Source organism: Juglans regia, chromosome 16, assembly GCF_001411555.2.
Source record: "Juglans regia cultivar Chandler chromosome 16, Walnut 2.0, whole genome shotgun sequence".
Classification (NCBI taxonomy): Eukaryota; Viridiplantae; Streptophyta; class Magnoliopsida; order Fagales; family Juglandaceae; genus Juglans; species Juglans regia.
In genome coordinates this window covers 2566104-2586946 of record NC_049916.1, presented here as the reverse complement: position 1 = coordinate 2586946, position 20843 = coordinate 2566104, and the positions used below count along the sequence as shown (strand labels likewise).

Sequence of the window (20843 nt, the reverse complement as noted above, 5' to 3'; positions counted from 1 at the left end):
TTTTAAACCTAGTTGATATTCATATAATTTTAAAATCTAAAAGATATTTATATAAATCTAAATTTTAAACCTCAATCTCTTTTTTTTAATCATTTCTAGGGTCTATTTTTTTTATTTGTTTTTCCTTTGTGTCTAATCCTTCAACTGGAATTATCACCGAAATGAAATTTAAAACATTGCTTCCAAGACCTCCTCTTGGCCATTATATTATCTTGCCTGGAAAAGAAAAATCCAATAACGACCATAGTAGGGCTTGGAAAGTACCAAGCAATACGATTTAACAGACAACAATGGCAGTTTTACCAGACATCAATGCACGATGACATCGTTATAAAAACAACTTCCAAACCCAGCATATGGTTCAAAGCAGCCCCAATCTACCTTGCATGTCAATACCGATCCTGCTGATAGATTTTATGCTCTAATTTTCAATGCATCATAGTCATCCAAACCAAAAGTTCTTCAATGCAATCTTTCAAAGAAAATCTCAATAAATAGAAACTTTATTTAAGACAGTGTATCTTTGAACGACTCATGCAAAGCACAACATTTGTATGCAGACAAATGTAGAACTGGTATCCAAAACTAACAAAATTTACCATGACAAATAAATGGCAATCTGAAACATTCTCTTATTAAACAAGATACAGCAATAGCACTCGTTAATCTCTGGGGAGGGAAATGCCGGAGGATCTTATCCCTACTACACTGTTCCATATGCTGAAACCCAATTCTTTGGATGGAACTAACTGCGATACTCACATGAAATCATAGTCATCGAGAGCTTCATACGTATTAAGAGCCAACTCATCGTCTGGCTTGTCAACATTGATCTGCTTTTTCTTCAAGCCTGCAGGCAAGGAAAACAAGTTGACGTACGCCTATTGGTAAGTGGTTCAAAAACTCCCATTAAAGAACAATCAAGAGCAATTAACTAAAACAAGTGTGAGACCAATCCAATAAATTTCATATAAGTGAAAGTCCATCCATTACAGGGGATTAACTCATTTAATACAAGTCCGTGTGTGATGCTCTGAAGTGTCTAGCACAGGTTTGACAACACACAAAAGAAAAAAGAAAAAAAAACCTGATTTCTTTTTTCCAGCATTCGCTTCCTTCTCTGCTTTTAGCTTTTCATTTGCAATTGCTGAAACAGAAGATGAGACTTCTTTTGCATCTGCTGCTTTCAAAGCAGTCATTGATAGTCTCATTACAGCCTTGAGTAAACCAATATAATGGAAACTTTTCTGCAGTAAGGAAGTATATGTAATTTAGCAAAGTCTCAAATTCTCTTCATCTTTTTGTCTAAACAAGGCAGAGACAATTTACAACACCTCATGTGAGCGCAGCTTATGTGAAATAAGCTCCGCATATTCCAAGAAGTCACTTTCTGATTTGGGAATAAAATTATCAAGGGTCTTCTCATCACCTCTCTTACTGAACAGTTCCTTAGTGGAGCTATAATCTGCTTCTTCCACCAGCCTGTAATGGAGAAAATAATTACACTGAAGACCTCAAAGCATACCAGAAACGAAAAAGAAAATAATCAACTTTTTACGAGCCTTAAATATTAAAGTCAATAGAAATCGGTTCAAGTTCCTAGTCAAGTGGGATTAAAGCATGATGACAAGTTGTATTTGAATATTTTGAGTTGATTTTGCATCTAAATGAAAACCATATTTAGTAGGAACATAGGAAATAAGCATCAAGGCACAATTTGTGGGCCAAATGGGCAAAAACTTATCAAGCCACCCTTCAGATCCGTGGGCCAAATCCACCTTCAATTATGCACCATGAACAGAATAACGGGAAGACAAGGTTGATAGGCGACTTCTAGATTCCAAAAACTGAAAATCTGAGTTTAGGAAGGATGCACTCAAGTTGAAGGATATTAGTTCTTTTGGGTTCACCTTGTATCCTTTTGTTCAGTGTTATTTTAAGAAATTCTCTCAACATGCAGCTGGCACAGTACTGGGTTTCACATTTTAATCATGTCTAAATCAGGAACAAGTAACTTGATCATAAAAAGTCAAATTAACTTTCAACTAACTGTACTGTTCATCATACTTACTGCAATGCAATATGCCTTTGGTATTTTTTTATTAATATATATACCCTTTGTATCTCAAATTAGAGAAGAAAAGTCTAGCAAAAGGAACTTAGTTTCTTATTAATATTTTTTGACTTGGTGAACCAAAATGAGTTATTTCCTGTACTTCAATGGTAAGTAGCATTTCATGAGTAAAAACTTCAATGGTAAGTAGCATTTCATGAGTAAAAAATTAATCCACTTGTAAATAGCAAAACTGCATTCGATTTGAATTCTTCACTTTTGTCATCTCTTGTACAACGTTCTCTATAGGTAACCTCTTGTACAAAAATTCTAAACCTATTAACTGTCGGAAACTGTCATAAGAATGCAACAATGTAAATTATAATGGGCACCCCCCCATAGCTTAGCCATATCTAAATCTAACATTTAGACATGTCAAACATTAACACGTTTTGATGATGTGGAACCTCACCAAGGCAGGGCCCTTTGGACCCACCCTTGGGGAGTAACCCTTATATACACTGCCCCCACCGACCAGAACTAAAGTCCTAGCGCAGAATCAAACCCTGGATGCCTGAGTTTAAAGTTCATCCCAATCCCATCCTTTGACCACTAAGCTGCATACCGATCGATCACAACATTAACATTTCAATGGTATTTGTGCACATAAAGATCTAGAAAACGTCAATTGAGCCAGGGTGAACACAGCCCACATCAGGAGATCTGTATCCTAGATAATAGGATATAAGTTCTCAGCTGTTAGTTCATAAGACTAGCGGCATACTGAGAGAAACTAACTTGCAAGACCAGTTATACCCCAAGTTAGGCCTGAGCCCCTAAAGCACCAGTATAAGTAAAAAAATAAAAACTAATCCATAACAGTATAATACACTCATAGTAGCTGCAAGTTCATAATCAGTGCAGATAGTGTAAAAAAAATAATATATAATTTTTTTTATATAAGTAAACGATTATATTGATATAAATAGACATAGCCCAAGTACACGAGATGGTATACAAAAGGTAACACCTATTTAGGAAGAGAAAATAGAAACTAGAAAATCATGAAAATTGAGGCCACGAAAATCCACAGCTGTGGCCCATAGAAACAAAGTGTTGACAAAAAATAATCTAAGTTCTTCCAAAGAACGCTCATTGTCTTCAAACGCCCGGTCATATCACAGAATACATATCGGAACCATTTTCCACACCGCTCAGATTTGTGGGCGACCTTGTAAATTGGTCCAGCTGGCCAAGAGCTCAATCACTATGGCAGACATCACCCAAGGAAGACCTAACCTGTTGAACACTTCATTCCATAACGTTCTAGCGACCTCACAATGCAACAGCAAGTGATCCACAGTTTTACCATTTTTCCTACACATGCAACATCACTCTACTATAATCACCCTTCGTTTCCGTAAATTGTCCAAAGTCAAGATCTTACCCAATGTTGCTGCCCATACAAAAAATGCTGCTTTAGGAGACGCCTTATTTCACCAAATCCTTCTCCATGGGAACTCAGTGATCTGTGGTTGTGTGAGGGTCTTATAAAAAGAGCAAACTGAAAATATACCTCTACCGGTGGGTATCCACCATATCGTGTCAGTGCCTTGTGTTCTTAGTATCACTATGTATAGAAGACCAAAAAACTCCTCAATGCTGCCAACTTTCCAATCTTGGGCCGCCTTGGTGAAATTCACGTTCCATTGTAGGTCCCCAAAGAACTCCATACAATTAGCCACTGATGCATCTTTTTGACGTGCAATTCTAAAAATTGAAGGAAAAGAATCATTTAGAGCATGATCTCCACACCACCGGTCAATCCAAAATTTTATTCTAGACCCATTACCCAACACCAGTCAAGTGTGCCTAACAAAAATCCCCCACCCTCTAATGTGTTTCCAAATTCCAACTCCATAAGCCCCATAAACTTCTCTAGTGCACCACCCCCCCGACATACTTCCATATTTAAGATCAATCACTGACTTCCATAAAGCCTTTGGTTCCATGATGTATCTCCACATCCACTTCCCAAGTAAGGCTCAATTGAAGGTCTTCAACTTTCTGATACCCAACCCACCGGAGGAGACAAAAGAGCAAACCTTATCCCACTTGACTAGATAAAACTTGAATTCATCTCCTAACCCACCCCACAGAAAATCATGATAAAGTTTCTAGATGTGTTTCGCCACTTGCTGGGATTGGGAATACAAATAAAAAGTAAGTTGGCAGATTAGAAGAGTACTTTTTATTAGAGTGATCCTGCCACCTTTCGAAAGATACAATATTTTCCAACCTGCCAGTGTGCGTTCAATCTTCTCAATCATTGTATCCCAAATCGATAAAGACCTTGCAGTTGCCCCCAAGGGAAGACCAAGGTAATTCATGGGGAGAGAGGAAACCTTACATCCAAGAGTATTAGCCAACTGCTGGATATTGCAAATATTACCCACTGGTACCAACTTTGATTTATGATAATTCACTTTCAACCCTGATTGTTTTCTTCAAAACAGAGTGATAATGCCTTCCATGCTTGAATTTGGTTTTATTCTGCCTCACAAAAGATTAGTGTATCATCTGCAAACATAAGTGAGATATAATAATGGAGCCCCTAGTAGGATTACCAACCAAGAAGCCATCAATAAATCCACTGTTCACCAAGGCTAGAATCATTCTGTTAAGCGCCTCCATAACAATGACAAATATAAATAGGGATAAAGGATCTCCTTGTCTTAGACCTTGGGAGCTGTTAAATAAACTATTATTCACCAAGACTGAAAACTTCGCCGTTGAGATACACCATCTAATCCACGAGCACCATTTCTCCCTAAACCCACACCTCCCAAGCAAATAAAGTAGGAACTCTCAATTAACATGATCATACACATTCTTCAAATCTAATTTGCATAGAATCACCGACTGTTCAGATTTTAGTCTATTGTCCATACATTCGTTAGCAATAAGAACTAAATCCAGAATTTATCTACCTTTCACAAATGCATTTTGGGGTTTTGTAATGATTCTCCCCAGAGCCTCCCCTAGGTGATTTGTGAGCACCTTCGATAAGATTTTATACACCCCATTCACGAGGCTAATGGGCCGATAATCCTTCACATCCGATGCCCCAAGCTTCTTGGGAATAAGTGCGATAAATGTAGCGTTGAGGCTTTTCTCAAACTTCCCAACCGAAAAGAATTCATGGAACACTCATTAAATCCTCCCTCACCACATCCCAACAAGCCTGAACAAATCCCATGGAAAAACCATCTGGGCTAGATGCTTTATCTTTGATCATTCTCCTTACCATGCTGTGAACCTCCGTCTCCTCAAAGGGCCTCTCCAACCACGAGGCTTGCTGTGCATCAATGGACTCAAAAGCTAGTCCATCAAGTTTTGGACGCCATCCCACCTGCTCACAAAGCAATTGTTCAAAAGTTAGTAACATGCTCCATAATCACAGGAGCCTCCACACAATCCCTGCCATCTATTTTCAACATCTCAATGTTATTAGTTCTCCTATGAGAGTTGGTCACTCTATGAAAGAACTTTGTACTTAGTTCTCCCTTCAGCCACAATGCTCTTGATTTTTGGGGGCCAAGAGATCTCCTCCAATAACATAACCCTATCTAGCTCTATCACTAATTCAGCCTTCCGAGAAACTTCCTCTAGAGAGAGAGCCTGACCCTTTTGTGTCCTCTCTACCTCCTAAAGCTCCTCCAACATGGACTTTTTACAATCACCTACATCACCAAATGATTGAGTGTTCCATAATTTTAAATCATGCTTTAGAGCTTTCAGTTTACCTGCGAAAATAAAACTTGGGATACCATGGATCTAATACGAAGACCACCATTGCCGTACCCTTTCCGCAAAACCGTCAGTTTTCAACCACATTCTCAAATTTAAAATACCGACACCCTCACTGAATGTCCCCACAATCTAGTAATAGTGGAAAATTATCCGAACAAAGACGAGGCAACCTCTTCTGGCAAAGGTCCAGATAGTGTGTTTACCGCTCCAATGAGACTAGGAATCTATCCAATCTAGACCACGTGTGATTATTGGACCACGTATAAGCACCTGCCATGAGGGGGATACCCACCAAACCCAAGTCAAAAAAACACTCCGAGAATTCTATCATTGCCGATCGCATCCTGATGTCTCCTGAATGTTCGCTTGGGAAACGTATATGTTGAAATCACCACCTATGCCCCATGGTAAATTCCACCAACTATGGATTCCGGCAAGTTCTTCCCACAATAATCTTCTACTGCTGTCCAGGTTTGGTCCGTAAATGTCAACGAAGGCTCATACAAAATTATCATCTATACTCTAAAAAGAACATGTCACAATATACTCCCCAATAAACTCTTACAACTTATCCACCACCCTTCTATCCCACATCACCAAAACACCTCCCAATGCCCCATCAGAAGCAAGATAGGCCCAATCCACATATGTACAGTTCCATAAACTATGGATTTCCTTTACCTTATGCAACACCCAGTCAGAAACAATGAACAATCCTCCTTGTGATAAATTTCAGTTTAGTTTCTTATAAACACACAATGTCCGCCTTCCACTCATGAAGCAAGTTTTTTACCCGAAGGCGCTTACTTGCCGTGTTAAGCCCTCGGATATTTCAAGATACTATTTTGGGCTTCATAAATGTGGAGCTTGTCCCCTCCCCTTAGCTCTCTCTACTGGAGCTTGAGCTACCTTCATAATTTAGAGACCATGTTAGCCTCTGTAGTTCCCACTATTTTTTGGAATCTGATTTCTTTAACTGACCATGTCCCACTTCAATGGTTGTTAGTAAAGCCATAAATTGTTCCTCAAAACCTTCACTCAATTCCTACACAATGTTGGATTTCCTTTACCTCATGCAACACCCAGTCAGAAACACTGGACTGATCAGGCAGCAGGTATTGTAGAGGAATCGAGTCCCCCCTCTTGTCAATCGCATCCCTGGGTGCCCACTGTGTCTTCATTAGCACTTCTAGATTTTTCTTTACACAAATAAGTCTTTCCCCGTACTTAAGAGGAGTCCCTTGTAACAACTAGCATCCTTGAAGGCCCCATGGACTCTGAAAATGGCACACGAGCTACATCTAGTGGGTAAAAGTCACTCGCCGGCAAAGCCGCTGGCTGTATCTCGAGAGGTGGCTCTCCACCTCTGTCTGTCGGCCTTGTCTGTTCCTGTTGGGACTGAGTATCAACACTCATATGTGCTACATCACCAGACTCTGAAAATAGCACATGGGCTACATCGAGTGGGTAAAAGTCACTCGTCGGCAAAGCTGCCGGCTGAATCTCGAGAGGGGGCTCTCCACCTCTATCTGTTGGCCTTGTCTATCCTTGTTGGGACTGAGTATCGACAATCAACTGTGCAACAGCCATAGGAATAGATTTGACCTCTTCCAGCACCGTCGTCTCCACTTGGTTACTCACCGTTGAAAGCTTCTCTACGGGAGACGAACCTATTGGGAACTTCTCCATTGGCGCACCCTGCATCCTCCCGACGGTAGATGGGCCAGCCTCTCCTCCCTGATTCTCCAAACGGGCTGGGCTCCTGCTTTGGATTTGCCCTTGTTGAGCCCCGTGGGATGTGCCCACAAAACTAGCCCTTAGGCCCTTCAATTCGGCCCTTTCCATCAGATTAGCCCACAGCTTCAGGTTGCCCACATCCCTGTGCCCCCAAGCCCAAGCCCACCTCCTCATCTTCCTACACGCACCGTATCAATAAATTGATTTGCTCCTGCAATGCCTCCACCTATGTTTGCATATTTTGTAAGGTAGTGTGCACGTCTCTCTTCGACAAGCCATTAGAGGACCTGCCAACGCCTCCTTCCCTCTGCATACATACTGTACCCGAGGCTTAGGAATCATTACTGACTTATGTTCATTACCAAGAGTTACCCTACCGCCAATGCCTCCATCCCTAAGTTGTTCCCTGGACTGCACCAACGCCTCCCTATACGACTGATGCTGCGTATTGAACTTCATCACCGATAACCTCTGCAGAATCCCACCTCCATAATGTTTCACACATTTTTCCTCTGAGATATGGTCCATCATCACATCGACCAAACTCCTCCAACCCCTCCCCTCCACATCTTCTGGAATGAAGATAAAGTTATGCCTTCCACCCCCACCATATTCCACCAATGCCATATATCTGCGCGAGTATTTGAGCACCTCTGTGCTATGAAGCTTCTATCACCTTCCCTTGTCGTAGCGTACATCTCCTTCATCCAAACCCCTCAGACATTCCTCCAATACTCTAATAAACCAATGTACCATTGCTTTCCCCAGATGTATCTCCTTCAAAACCTTCCAACTCCTCTCAGCAATAATTAAGGAGCCTCCCTCCCAAATCAAAACAAAGTCTTTTGATACAATAACTAACTTTTTTGGGACTCGCATTATACTCGAACTCACCTAAACTTACTAACCACACGTAAAACTCATCAGAGAGAAAAGTTGTACGAAAAAAAAAAAAAAAAAGTCACTATCCAGTGTAATTCCTTACCATCCAGGAAATAAAAAAATAATAATATATATAGTTGCTCCATACTTGTATATGGTTTTTCGGGTAACATTTGCAAGTCATCAGAGCAATATCTATACATACAATTAATCCCACGAAGAATGTATCCATTATTATCAGAAACAAGTCTTTGGAATTTACCTTTGTTGGCGAAGTTTCTCAGCCACAGGATCTAGTGGCTCTTCGTTTACTACTTCAACCATTTTCCCCTTCTTTTCAGTAGCTTTTACCGTGGGTTTCTTTGGGGCCTTTTCAGCTGGAGGTTTTACTTCAGATGCCTGATCCAATCAAATACAGACAATGGTTTTTTTTATAGGTAAAAAAAATAAATAAAAAATAAATTAAAAAAAAAAAGGATGAAGAAGAATGGCATGTCAAGCAAACCATCACAAACATGAAGAATTGGCATGTCACTCCATGTCACAAAGCCCTAACACCATGGCTGCATTATAGAAATTTTAATACGTGGTCCAATAACATCTATGAATCATACAAGTTAAAGTTAAAGACGAGTTCCTTAGGAAATTTTCAGGGCTAAGATAATTTTTTTTAAACCAAAGGGAACAACATACGAAATATGCAGTGAAGCATCCATGCTAAAAAAACATCCATACAATCACCTGACTGGACTACTAACAAGACAAAATTGATTTGCACTTTCCTACATATCTTTTTTTTTTTTTTTTTTGTAAGTGCACTTGCCTACATATCATATGGCTGTAGTCACTAGTTTACCACAGGGACAGGCAACTTTTGTCGAAGTTACTTGGTGCTGGGAGACAGGTACAGCTGTACAGGCAACCCAAACATCATTTGGCAGTAGTCACATTGGGGATCTCCGTCAAATGGCCCCATAACAAACAGGAATTTTCTTTCCAAAAGTGAACTAAGTATGATATATAGCAGATATAATAACAAAATGAGCATAAAAGTTTCCAGCTAACAATGGCATTCTAGTGGCTTAATAATTGCAAAAATGAGAGCCATTGCTCCACATTATAGAGTTGTTTCAGTTTAGTCCTAAGAAGTCCAATAAATGAACCAGACAGAAACAACCGGGTACCCATTTCACAATCAGGCAGTTTGGCATAGTCCTAGTTTAAAATGTAAGAATATAATAAACTAGTTAGAGACAGACTCACTGTTATTAACCAGTAGAAAATGAAGTGGAGAAAACAAAAAGAATGCAGACATGTCTCGTGGTATGGAAGTTTCTTTCAATTCAAAAGGCAAGACCAGAGCCAAATTCCTTCTTCAAAGGATGACATATGACCAGTAAACTTAACTAAAGTAGTTTTCTATCAATTATTGTACACTGTCCCAAATGGAGAGCCATTTCTAACATCTTTTTTCTATAGGTTGAATCATTTCTAACATGTTCATTTGATTATGTATCCCAAACCACCAACCAAAGCACTCTCTGCCCCAACACCCCAAAAAAATAAAATAATAATAAAAAATAGCCTTTTAATTATCAATGACAGAGTATTTGTCTAGTTGCAGATAATCTCTTTACCTTTTTTGCAAGAAAAATGACCATGCTATATGAGAAACTCATGTTATTATATTCACAATAATAGTCGTCATTACTTTTTTTTTTATAAGTAATAATAGTCATCATTACCATACTCTCTTTCCTTTCTTTTTCCCTTTTTTTATAATTCACAAGGCATCAATCAATTACATAAACCAATCATCATTTGTACACATACAACTCCTCTAACCATCGTTTAAAATTTTGTAATTCACAGTCATGATCACTTTGCGCCTGCCTGCTAATACTTTAAAGATACACATCATGCAACCAAAATCGAGTTATACTCAGGTCCTGTACAACATAGATTTTCAGAGAGATATTTTTTTAATTTCAAATGTTTTATTATCATTCTGGACTACCTGTACGACAAATACCATCCACCAGCAGATGTCATAGTCAAAAGAATAGACTCAACCCCTCAGAAGAAGACAATCCTTACAATTTCATGACTTTGCCTTCTCTATTCCTTTAAAAACCAGGCCTTGTGTAATGCAAATATACCAGCATCAATCAAATTGTGAATCCATTGTGAATCTATGCTACACTAAGTACCTAACGCCAAAATTAGCAAACACTTCAAGAAAACTTGTATTCTTTCCAACTGAGATGATCAGATAAAGATGTAATGAAATAAACTCAACCTGTTTTACCAATGATGTGATCTCCATAGTTCCACCAATTGTTTGTTTCATAATACAAATTCAACCAATTTTTTTTTATGACAAGGAAAGCTTGATACTTGCAAACACAACATGTCTTTTACCCAGTTAAACTCCGGACCCTCGTAACATGCCCACATCACACAGATTAAGTAAATCATCAAATTTTCACCTATGGGATGTGGCCTCTAGAAATTGTTTGCACCCAAAGGTTGGAACTTTTTAAACCTAGGGAGAGCATAACCCAAGACCAAGGCCCATACCAATTGAGCCAACCCCTAGGGGTTTACAAACCCAACCATCACCTCAATATCTAGCAAATGAAGCATTCAAGGATATAATCAAAATAAATTGATACTCAATCCTTTATTCCAATCCACGAGCTGGGAAAACAAATTCTAAGAGATCATAGTTTCTGATTCATAACACAAATTCAAAATTACCTCAATGTCTAGCATTAGTCGTTCAAGGATATAATCAATCAAACAATACACAATCCTTTATTCCAATGTGAAAGTTGGGAAGAAAATGCGAATAGATAATTGTTCAATTATTAATCATACCGATGTAGATTCATCTTCATCTTCCCATGATTCCTTCACATCATTGTCATCCACATCTTCATCATCCCATTTGTAGTTAGGTTGCTCCTTTGCCAGGACAGGTGGAATTTGCTCTTCCTCTGAATGTAAAACCATATGCCTTGAGAAACTAAATAGCAAGCTCCAACAAAACAAAATACAATATAATTCATGACAGTTTTTTTTATAAGTAAAAATTTATTAATATCAATAGGCGTAGCCAAATACACTGAATGTATACAAGGGAAAACACCTAGCTAGAAAGCATATATGGATACTAATTAGCGAAAAACTTATAACGGAAAGAAATTACAAATAATCCTGACTAGTAATACTACGTCCCTCAAGTTCTACAAAATAACACTAACCAATTAATGCGAACTTCTTTAAATCCCTACCATACACGTGCAAGTCAATAGAAACAACTGGCTAACAAAAAGTTAAATATTGACCAGCATAGCATAAGAAATGACATTCTTTTATGTTATAACAAATCAAGTTGAAAGGAAGCTGTAACAACCCGATCCTAAAATATGGCCATAAGATAAGTTTTATTTATTTTCATATAACTATAAACATTCTATTATTATTATTATAATTATATTATTATAACTTTATCAGATTTTATATTATTAATACATTGTTAATTTTAATACAGATTATTATCATATTGTTATTATTATTACTATTGATATTTTTATTTGTTGTTAGGATGACTTATACTTTAACTTCCACGTTTTCCCTCCTCTCAACTCCACGTTCTCCCTCTCCTCTCGACGTTACTCATTTTTGTAACCGATGAATTAAAACTACCATTTTCTTTTAAACTCTTCCTCTCCTTCAGAAATCCTCCCAAAAACCGCAGCAATTACCCTCACGGCAACACTCTCTCCATCATCATGCAGCAACGTCCTTCCTTGACAAATAAAACAAGAAGCCTTCCCCCACGTCTCAGCCCTTGCTTTGCCATAAACCACAGTGGAGACACCGTCAAACACAAGCAAACAAACTGAAACCAAGGAGGCCACCATAACAGCCAACAGAAAAGTCCTCTGTTTTCCCATTCCAAAACAGAGCACCCTTCTCTCCCTCGCCGTAAGCCACCACCATAGGGAATCACCACCCTTAAGCACCGTAGGACGTTGCAGCGTCCACAGCGAAGCAACCATAAAAACCGAGAGATAGCCAGCTGACACCAACGTTGAACAACCACGTGAACCACCCCGCTACAACCACCTTGCTGGAAAACACCTAGAAAATCCACAGAAACTCCCATCTGTTTCACCTCCCGTCGTCTAGCGCCACTCTAGTAAGCCATGCCCAATCTCTCTCTGATTTATCTTCTCTGTCTCTCTCTCTCCACAATTAGTAACAAATCTTTCTCAAGACCCCATCACCACGCACAACAATTGTTGCCGATCACTTTCCGTCACCCCAAGTCCACCATCGCACGATTTCGTCGCTCCTTCAGTGAGTCTGAAACTCCCCTGTGCCGCACGGCTCATTTGCTTTCTTGTTGGTAACGTCAAGTAGGTTCCTTTTATTCTTGCCTTCCGTAAAGTAAATTCAGATTTACTGTTTTACCAAATTCCCATAAGACCCTTGACCGCCTGACGTGTAGCTCCCCTGTAGAATATAATGAAGGATTATTTTGGTATTATTACATATATACCCCTTAGTGTTTAAGACATGGCCGAACTGTTTTTGGACTGATATTTTACATGGGCTTGATCTCTTTGATCGGCTTAAGTCTTATTTGTTACAAAAATTAATAAGTTATTTTACGTTGGGCTGGGCTGGATTTTTAAATAGACTTACATTCTATGTAGGGCTTAAGAATTAAGTTAGGCTTAATTTTAAGCTAAATATATTGGCGTAGAAATTCTATTATGTTATTAAGTATTAAATTAAGATTGAATTATAGTAATAGCCTACAATATTTTTAATATTAAATATTATTAAGTCTATCTTTATGAATCAAATGTTTTCACCAATTATTTTTATTAACTTAGATAAAAAAAATATATATTAAATGATATTTGAAAGATTAGATATTATATTAGTATTTAAATTCTAGCAGTAAATAGTAAGTGTTTAATCTTTATTTTAAACGCTTTTAAGTTCAACGTCTATCATATGAAGAGAATTTCTACTGTTTATTGCAATAGATTTTATATAATTATGCTATTAAAGTTGTAGATCGAAAATATAAAAATATATTAAGAATATTTAATTGATATTAGTACTTATTAGATTTCTTGTAAGATTGAATAATTATGTTAATTATAAGAAAATAAGCCTATTTTAAGAACTTAGGTTTTCATGACTTATTTTAACAGAATAAATATAGCCCAAGTATTCTACCAAATTATATTTTAAAAGTAAAAATATGTTATTAGTATTTTAAATAATTTAAGATATTAGCATTCATTGATTTTTGTATTAAACATAATATTTATTAGATCATTTCCTATAGTATGAATTTAATTAAGTGGGATATTAGGACGCATTTTCCTAGACAGATTTAGTGACGTTTAATATTTTATATAGGTAACGAGCTACGAAGTGAGATTCAGAAAGCAGCGCAGTGAGATAAGTAATTTGATCGCAAATTAAGATCATCACAGTTTAGCTTATATAAATTATTATTAGAACCAGTTCTTTGACAACCATTTTTATGTACCACTCATGCAAGCATGTCACCCAGTACAACACACGATCATGTCATTCAGCATCATGTTCAGATTCAGAAATTTATAGTTATTTATATCAGTATATATATCATACATCTCACGTTGCATAAGACACGTAAGCTATCTTAAACTCAAGTGCAAGATAAGATCAAATCAGTTAATTAGATGGCCTTTCAGTTCGGTTTTAGAGGGGATGTGCAAGTCATGGACTCAAGCGTGGTCCACTGTAGCATGCCAGAATACTACTCAGCGGCTCCCCTTGTTGTAGCGGGATGTGGGGTTGATGCACAACCTTGCACACAGAATTAAATGTGTGGGCCAGTAAGATCAGTCAGTTAAATCAAACCAGTCAGTTAATTCAGATAAATTAAGACAGTCATGCATAGCATGAGCATCAGCATGATATAACATGAATTTTATTCTTTCAGCATGAAAATTTTATGTAAGTCTTTCATGTATTATGTTTACATTGTGAGAGTCTTCCTACTCATTTTAGTTTTTATTTCATGTTTTTTAAATCACCCAGGTGAGAAGAATGAGGATTATGAACAGGCGGGTGAAGTTTAGGAGCGCACTGATGAATCCTAGATCTCATTTGTGATTACTTTTTCATTTAGTTGGTTTGGGAACTTAGATGTGATTGTAATTTTAGACATGGTTTATTCTTAAGTCTTTTTATGGGATAAACAATGTTTACATTTAATTATGCAAGTCTCTTGCCTGGCTTTAGTTACGTATGTACGTGATATTCCTAGCCCTAAGAAGGGGAATGTTACAGAAGCATAGATAAATTGGGGCCCCATCTAAACCTCAAAGAACTTTTGAAATCATCTATAACAACGTCTCAACGTCAAAGAGGGAATTCTATAGTCAGCCTATTTGACTAGTATGAACCATTGATCTATTCCAAGTGCTCTATTAAATGATGGAGCATGTTAAATGAACCCTATGAAAATTGCAGTGTGATACCCCATATGATAAGGATAAAGGGTAAGTGGTGTATGAGATCTCACATTGCTTGGGAAGGAGAAATTCTCTCTTTATAAGGTTTCAATGGGACTTCAAATGTATCATTGACAAGTCCTTTTGGAGTATAGGTCATGTGGGTTGGCTTTCTATTGAGGCGTTACAAATGGTATCAGAGCTAGATTCCCAACCAGAAATGTGGGACTCGGACAAGCCCGACGAGGACGTCGGGAATTTGACGGGAGTAGATTATGATATCTCATATGATAAGGATAAGGGTAGGTGGTGTATGGAATACCACATTGCTTGGTAAGAAGTTTTTGCTCTTAATAATGTTCCAATGGGGCTCTAATTGTATCATTGATTAGTCCTTTTAAAGTATAGGTCATGTGGCTTAAGCCTTCCATTGAGGCATTACAAATGGTATCAGAGTCTATCCTAACCAGAAATATGGGACTTCAGCTGTGCCACCTACAACAGACTGGCCCAACAAGGACGTTAGGAATTTAAAAGAGGTAGATTGTGATACCCCATATGATAAGGATAAGAGTAGGTGGTGTATGAGATCCCACATTGCTTGGGAAGTAGAAGTTATTGCTTTTTATAAGATTCCAATAAGACTCCAAATGTATCATTGACTAGTCTTTTTGGAGTATAGGCCATGTGGTTTGGCCTTCCATTAGAGCGTTACAGGCAGAACTCAAGGGCAGTACAGGATCAAAAAGTTGCATAATGGGATCCTAGCCAGCTAATCAACTGTTATACCATAAAATTAGCTTATAGATTGCCAAGTCATTATTCTTAGCAACCAACACTTTCCTACAACTATGAATTTACATAATCAACAAAAAAGAGACGAACAAAAAGATCATTACTAGCCTCATTGATGGACTTTCATGGCCATGACCCTGTAGGGGGTCTTTGACCAGATGGGGTTAAATGGTAGAAGATCAAAACTAATTGTTGTCAATAACAAGCGAAACTGACTTGCATAAAATAGTATCAGGCACTTGTAAAACAATCAAGTCTCAGGGTGGAGAAACTCTAAAGAAAAAACAGCTTCTTCTCAAGGATTTACAGAGGTGAAAACCAGAAAGCACTGGAAAGGTTACTCTAAGCTAAAGCATGATAAAACAATACAATGTAGTTAAGTATCAATTGTGCACTACCTGTGTGAATGAAGTTTGCATGTCAAAGCTAGAATGGAAGAATGGGAAAATTAAGCCACTGCAGAATTATACAGCACAGTAGCAACTTTAAATGTCTGCTTTTTGGAATGGTGTGGTTGAAAAGGTGGAGCACAGATTGGCTTCTTGGGAGAGGTTGTATTTGTCTAAAGGTGGTAGGTTCACTTTGATTAAAAGTACTATTTCTAACTTACCCACCTATTATATGTTCTTGCTCCCTCTCCCCACAAAGGTTGCCAAACGTATAGAGAAGCTACAACGGGACTTCTTGCGGAGTGGATTGGGGGAAAAGTTCAAATCTCACTTGGTTAATTGGTCACTGGTATGTACCCCAATTATTTTTTGAAAAATAATTGGGGTACATACCAGTGACCAATTTCTTGGGGTGGATTGGGGTTCGTAACTTGATGAAATTCAACCAAGACCTATTGGGTAAATGGTTGTGGAAGTACCAACACAAAAGGGGGCCCTATGTTATTTTGTTATAGATTCATAGTTTGGGGAGGCTTGGGGAGGATGGTGCTCGAATGAAGTACGCGGCACATATGGGATGGGTTTGTGGAAATACATTAGGAGACATTGGGAGATCTTCCGAAGACATGAACATATTGTGGCGGGCAACAGCTCTCATGTCAGATTTTGGTATGACAAATGGTGGGGTGAACAAAGCCTCCAAGACAGCTTCCCTGCCATTTTTTAGCTCACGCAAGAAAAGGATGCAGGAACAGTCGATCTCTTGGTCTTTTCTAGCGGCTCCCCTCAAAGGAATGTAGAATTCATTAGGGCAGCCCAAGACTGAGAGTGGGAAACTATCACAAAGTTCTATGAGGCATTGTATTCTGTAAGCATGACAGAGAATGCCATAGATAAGATGAACTAAAGCCCCTCCAATAAAGGTAAATTCATTGTCAGATCGTTTTACCAAGTTCTAGCAAGCCCTAGAATGACCATATTCCCATGGAAGAGTATATGACAGACAAAAGTTCCTTCAAAAGCAGCTTTTTTCGTATGGACAGCATATCTAGACAAGATCCTCAACACAGATAATTTAAGGAAATGCCGAGTACTGGTATTGGACTGGTATTATATGTGTAAGAAGAATGGTAAATTAGTAGATCATTTGTTTGTATGCTGCAAGGTGGCCAAGACCATGGGGATGATCTTTTCGCAAGAATTGGATTGTCATAAGTCATGCCTTTTGGACTGGGGGATTTCCTCGCAAGCTGGAGAGGCCTCCAAGGAAACTCACAAGTGGCAGCAATTTGGAGAATGGTACATATATGTATGTGTTGGTGTATTTGGAAGGAAGGAAATTATATAAGCTTCGAAGACCACAAGAGAACAATGAACAAGCTTAAAGTTTTCTTTTTTAAGACTTTGTTCTTATGGACAGGGGCTATTGTTTGTAATGGGCTGAATGTCCATGATCTTCTACTTTTGATTGTAAACTCTAATTAGGTTATTCTTGTGTATACTCCCTGTGTACTTGGACTTTGCCTAATTCTATGAATAAACTTCTTGATTACCTATAAAAAAAAGCTGCTTTTTGGTCCTTCCTTGGGGCTCGGTTGAAAACACTGTGAATACCATCTAAATGAGTCATCTATCTATCGGCTCAAATCACAAACTTGTGGCAAAACCCTAGAAGTTATAGCAAGCCAAACTCCACTGACATTGCTGGAATGACAGCATGCACATACACAAACACTTAGAAACTTTTGAGGCCCTAAAGCCCACCATTGGAGCCCAAGTCTAGACCAAAATGTAGATTTAAATTTTAAAGTGACTTTAACCCTAAGAAAATGCACACAAACCCCTGCATTAGAGGGCTTTAAGAATCATTTTAAATCAATTGAATGTTTGCTGGACAATTCCTACACATGCATCGTATATGGCCTCGCTCAACTAAGGAGCTCAATATAAAGGCAAAGGCATAGACCAATGAGTCATTAGGAACCATCAGTGGACTAAAATGGGTCATATGGCAAAGGCAAAGGCAAAGGCAAAGGTATGTAGTCCTCTCTCTAATGGTGGTTTGGGCATTAGAAATTTTAGAGTTTTTAATCGAGCGTTACTTGAAAAATGGTTGTGGAGATACTAAAAAGAACCAAAAGCTCTATAGAAGTTGGTGATTGAGAGTAAATATGGTGGCTTACGGGGGGATGGTGTACCAACGAAGTGAGAGGGGCATATGGCGTGGGGTTGTGGAAACATATAAGAAGAGGATGGGGGGTCTTTTCTCGCCACACAAGATTTTGGCTAAGAGATGGGGCTAGGATCAAATTCTGGTTTGATACTTGGTGTGGTAATTGTGCTCTAAAGGATCTATTTCTTGCACTTTTCAGGGTTGCAAGTGCCAATGATGTTTCAATGGCGGAAGTCATAGTGATAGAGGGGGAACAAATCCAATGGAACATCAATTTTAGCTAGGAGGCACACGATTGGGAAATGGACAGTTTTGCAACTTTTTTCAGCCTCTTGTACTCATTCAAACCGAGTGGCCAACATGCTGATTTATTGTGGTAGATACCTACAGATAAAGGTTTGTTCTCCGTTCACTCATTTTTTAAGTCTCTTTCACAAGAGCTTCCAACTCAGTTTCCCTAAAAAGGTATTTGGAGACATAAGGCGCCTCTCAAAGCAGCGTTTTTTGTGTGGACCACTTCCTTGTGTAAGATCTTCACAACGGATAATTTGAGAAAACAAAGGGTGATCATCGCAGATTGGTGTTGCACGTGTAGGAATGGGTGTAAATCTATGGACCATCTACTACATCAAATAGTTAGGATTAGGCAAATTCAGGTTTAGCACACAATAAAGCATAAACGAAAACATATTACATGTTAGATGGAAGGCAATTCAAACTTAAATATGTAACAAATCGTGAATCAAAAGAGTTACCTTTTTAAAGAAAACATGTGTCAAGCAATGGAATCGTTTTTCCTTTTTTAAGCAAGCAAGGGTATCAAGTAATCCCCAACCCGGGAACCACTACTAGATTACAATTCTCATGGATCAAAAATCTTCCAAAAGATTTTTTTCATAGCTAAAGAGCTTCAAAAAGCTATGAACCACAATGGTATAAAAAATTTGATGGCATGCATAATCACTAAGAAGAGCAGAAAATATTACCCCAGTCCTCCATCAAGTTGGTCGCTGTCTTTTAGAAGAAAATTATCAACTATCTTGCAAAGTGTGATACTGCATACAAAAATATGTAAATGGTAAGGAACAATAATAATAAAAGAAAATAAATAATACAATTCACTTATCAAAAATAAATAATACAATTCATTAATGTCCATTCTTAACAATAGCATACTGTCTGGATTCTTGTACGAGCAAATTTACACACTCAACATAACCAGCTCCTTTAATGGAAATAAATCACTTTCTCCCTCATGAAAATAACTCCAATACATCCTCCCTCATCATAACTCAGCCGCTAGCATCCCCATTCATTTAAATGAGCATCCGGAATTTAAATCAGGAAAATTCAGATTTGGCATGATCCTTGGCACTCAAATCTCCAAAAACAATGACACCCCAATCTAAAGCACTCAGCCCCATGAATTTACAGCGCGGAAATTTTTTTTTGTATCTCAATAAAGGTAAGGAGCTAGGAACCCCGTCTTGCCAGGCTCAGCCTTGGAGACCCATTCTTCACAGCCAGCCTTCAAGTCGTAAAACCTAATCACCTATTCCACAAACTCACTTCCACTTCCCCCTGAAAAAATCAAATAAATGTTCTATAACGCCAAACTTAGCAAGAATATTCAAACAATCACAAGCAACTCAGCATTTGATCCTCCCCTCCAATCACCCCAAACGGTCATGCCCATCCCAAAATCCAATATAAACCCTAAAATTATATTAAAGAAACCAATTCCATAGCATAAATAATAGACATACAGAAATACTTATTAGAAAAATATATGCAGGAATATCTCGAGACAAATTGCAGGAATGAAGCAGTAGGTGATAGAATTTACCTTGAATCTCACGATAATCCGAAAATATAGCAGGGTTTAACTCGCCAGAACGCAGTGGGCGCCCACTGGAGTTGGTCGTGGCAAGCAGTTGAGTGCTGTAGCCGTGCGTGTTCAGCAGAAGTTAGAGAACGGGAAGGGGGTGTTAGGGTTCCGACAGGTTCCGGCAGGTTTCTAACAGGGGGCAACCAACGAAGAGTGTGTCGGGTTCGGGTTTCAAACAACCAAAACTGAGTTGGGTTGATTTCCCGGCGATACCCCCCGTTTTCCGGTGACGGTACACGTAGACTGCTCGGCTATGGAGAGGGAGAGAGGAAGGAGGACGGCGGCAGACCAAGGGACGGGGAGAGAACGGGAGTCGACTCAGAAAGCTGGAGTGATAACTGAAAAGAAGTAACCCGGTGCTTGGCCGCTTTTAGGGGATTGTTCACTCGTAAGTGGGCCGGGCCTTTGTTTTGATTGATAAAGCAGATCTTAAAAAAGTTCGTCATACGTCATCCTCATTATTATTTCATTAATTTTTTAATTTTTCTATTCATTACTTCAATAATATATATTACACTTTCATTTTCTTGTTTTTTTAAATTAAAAAAAGTATTCTACTTATTATCTATATACCACATAT

General features: G+C 38.4%; 1 protein-coding gene across 3 annotated transcripts; it reads right to left on the bottom strand.

Moving 5' to 3' along the window:
* Window positions 1–473: 473 nt before the first annotated feature.
* LOC109012503 (eukaryotic translation initiation factor 3 subunit J-like) lies at window positions 474–20642 on the bottom strand. 3 transcript variants are annotated; one of them, XM_035686508.1, is made up of 8 exons: window positions 20222–20611; window positions 19552–19956; window positions 19362–19430; window positions 11366–11484; window positions 8748–8884; window positions 1335–1482; window positions 1088–1247; window positions 474–850 (listed from the first exon to the last, which is right to left on the bottom strand). In XM_035686508.1, the coding sequence occupies exons 3-8, from the start codon at window positions 19372–19374 to the stop codon at window positions 759–761; spliced, it is 669 nt and encodes a 222-aa protein (XP_035542401.1). In that variant the 5' UTR covers window positions 19375–19430; window positions 19552–19956; window positions 20222–20611; the 3' UTR covers window positions 474–758. The 3 variants fall into 3 exon arrangements, with proteins under 3 accessions (XP_035542401.1, XP_035542402.1, XP_018849745.1); XM_035686509.1 differs by having other exon boundaries at window positions 19857–19956; XM_018994200.2 differs by lacking the exon at window positions 19552–19956 and having other exon boundaries at window positions 20222–20642.
* Window positions 20643–20843: the final 201 nt, after the last annotated feature.

What these genes read in the sequence shown, in the direction of transcription:
- LOC109012503 (XM_018994200.2), bottom strand. An exon ending in ATGAAGATGAATCTACATCG is followed by an intron (nt 8,885 to 11,365) that starts GTATGATTAATA and finishes TGATTGGATCAG; the next exon opens with GCATCTGAAGTAAAACCTCC. An exon ending in ATAAGCTGCGCTCACATGAG is followed by an intron (nt 1,248 to 1,334) that starts GTGTTGTAAATT and finishes TCCTTACTGCAG; the next exon opens with AAAAGTTTCCATTATATTGG.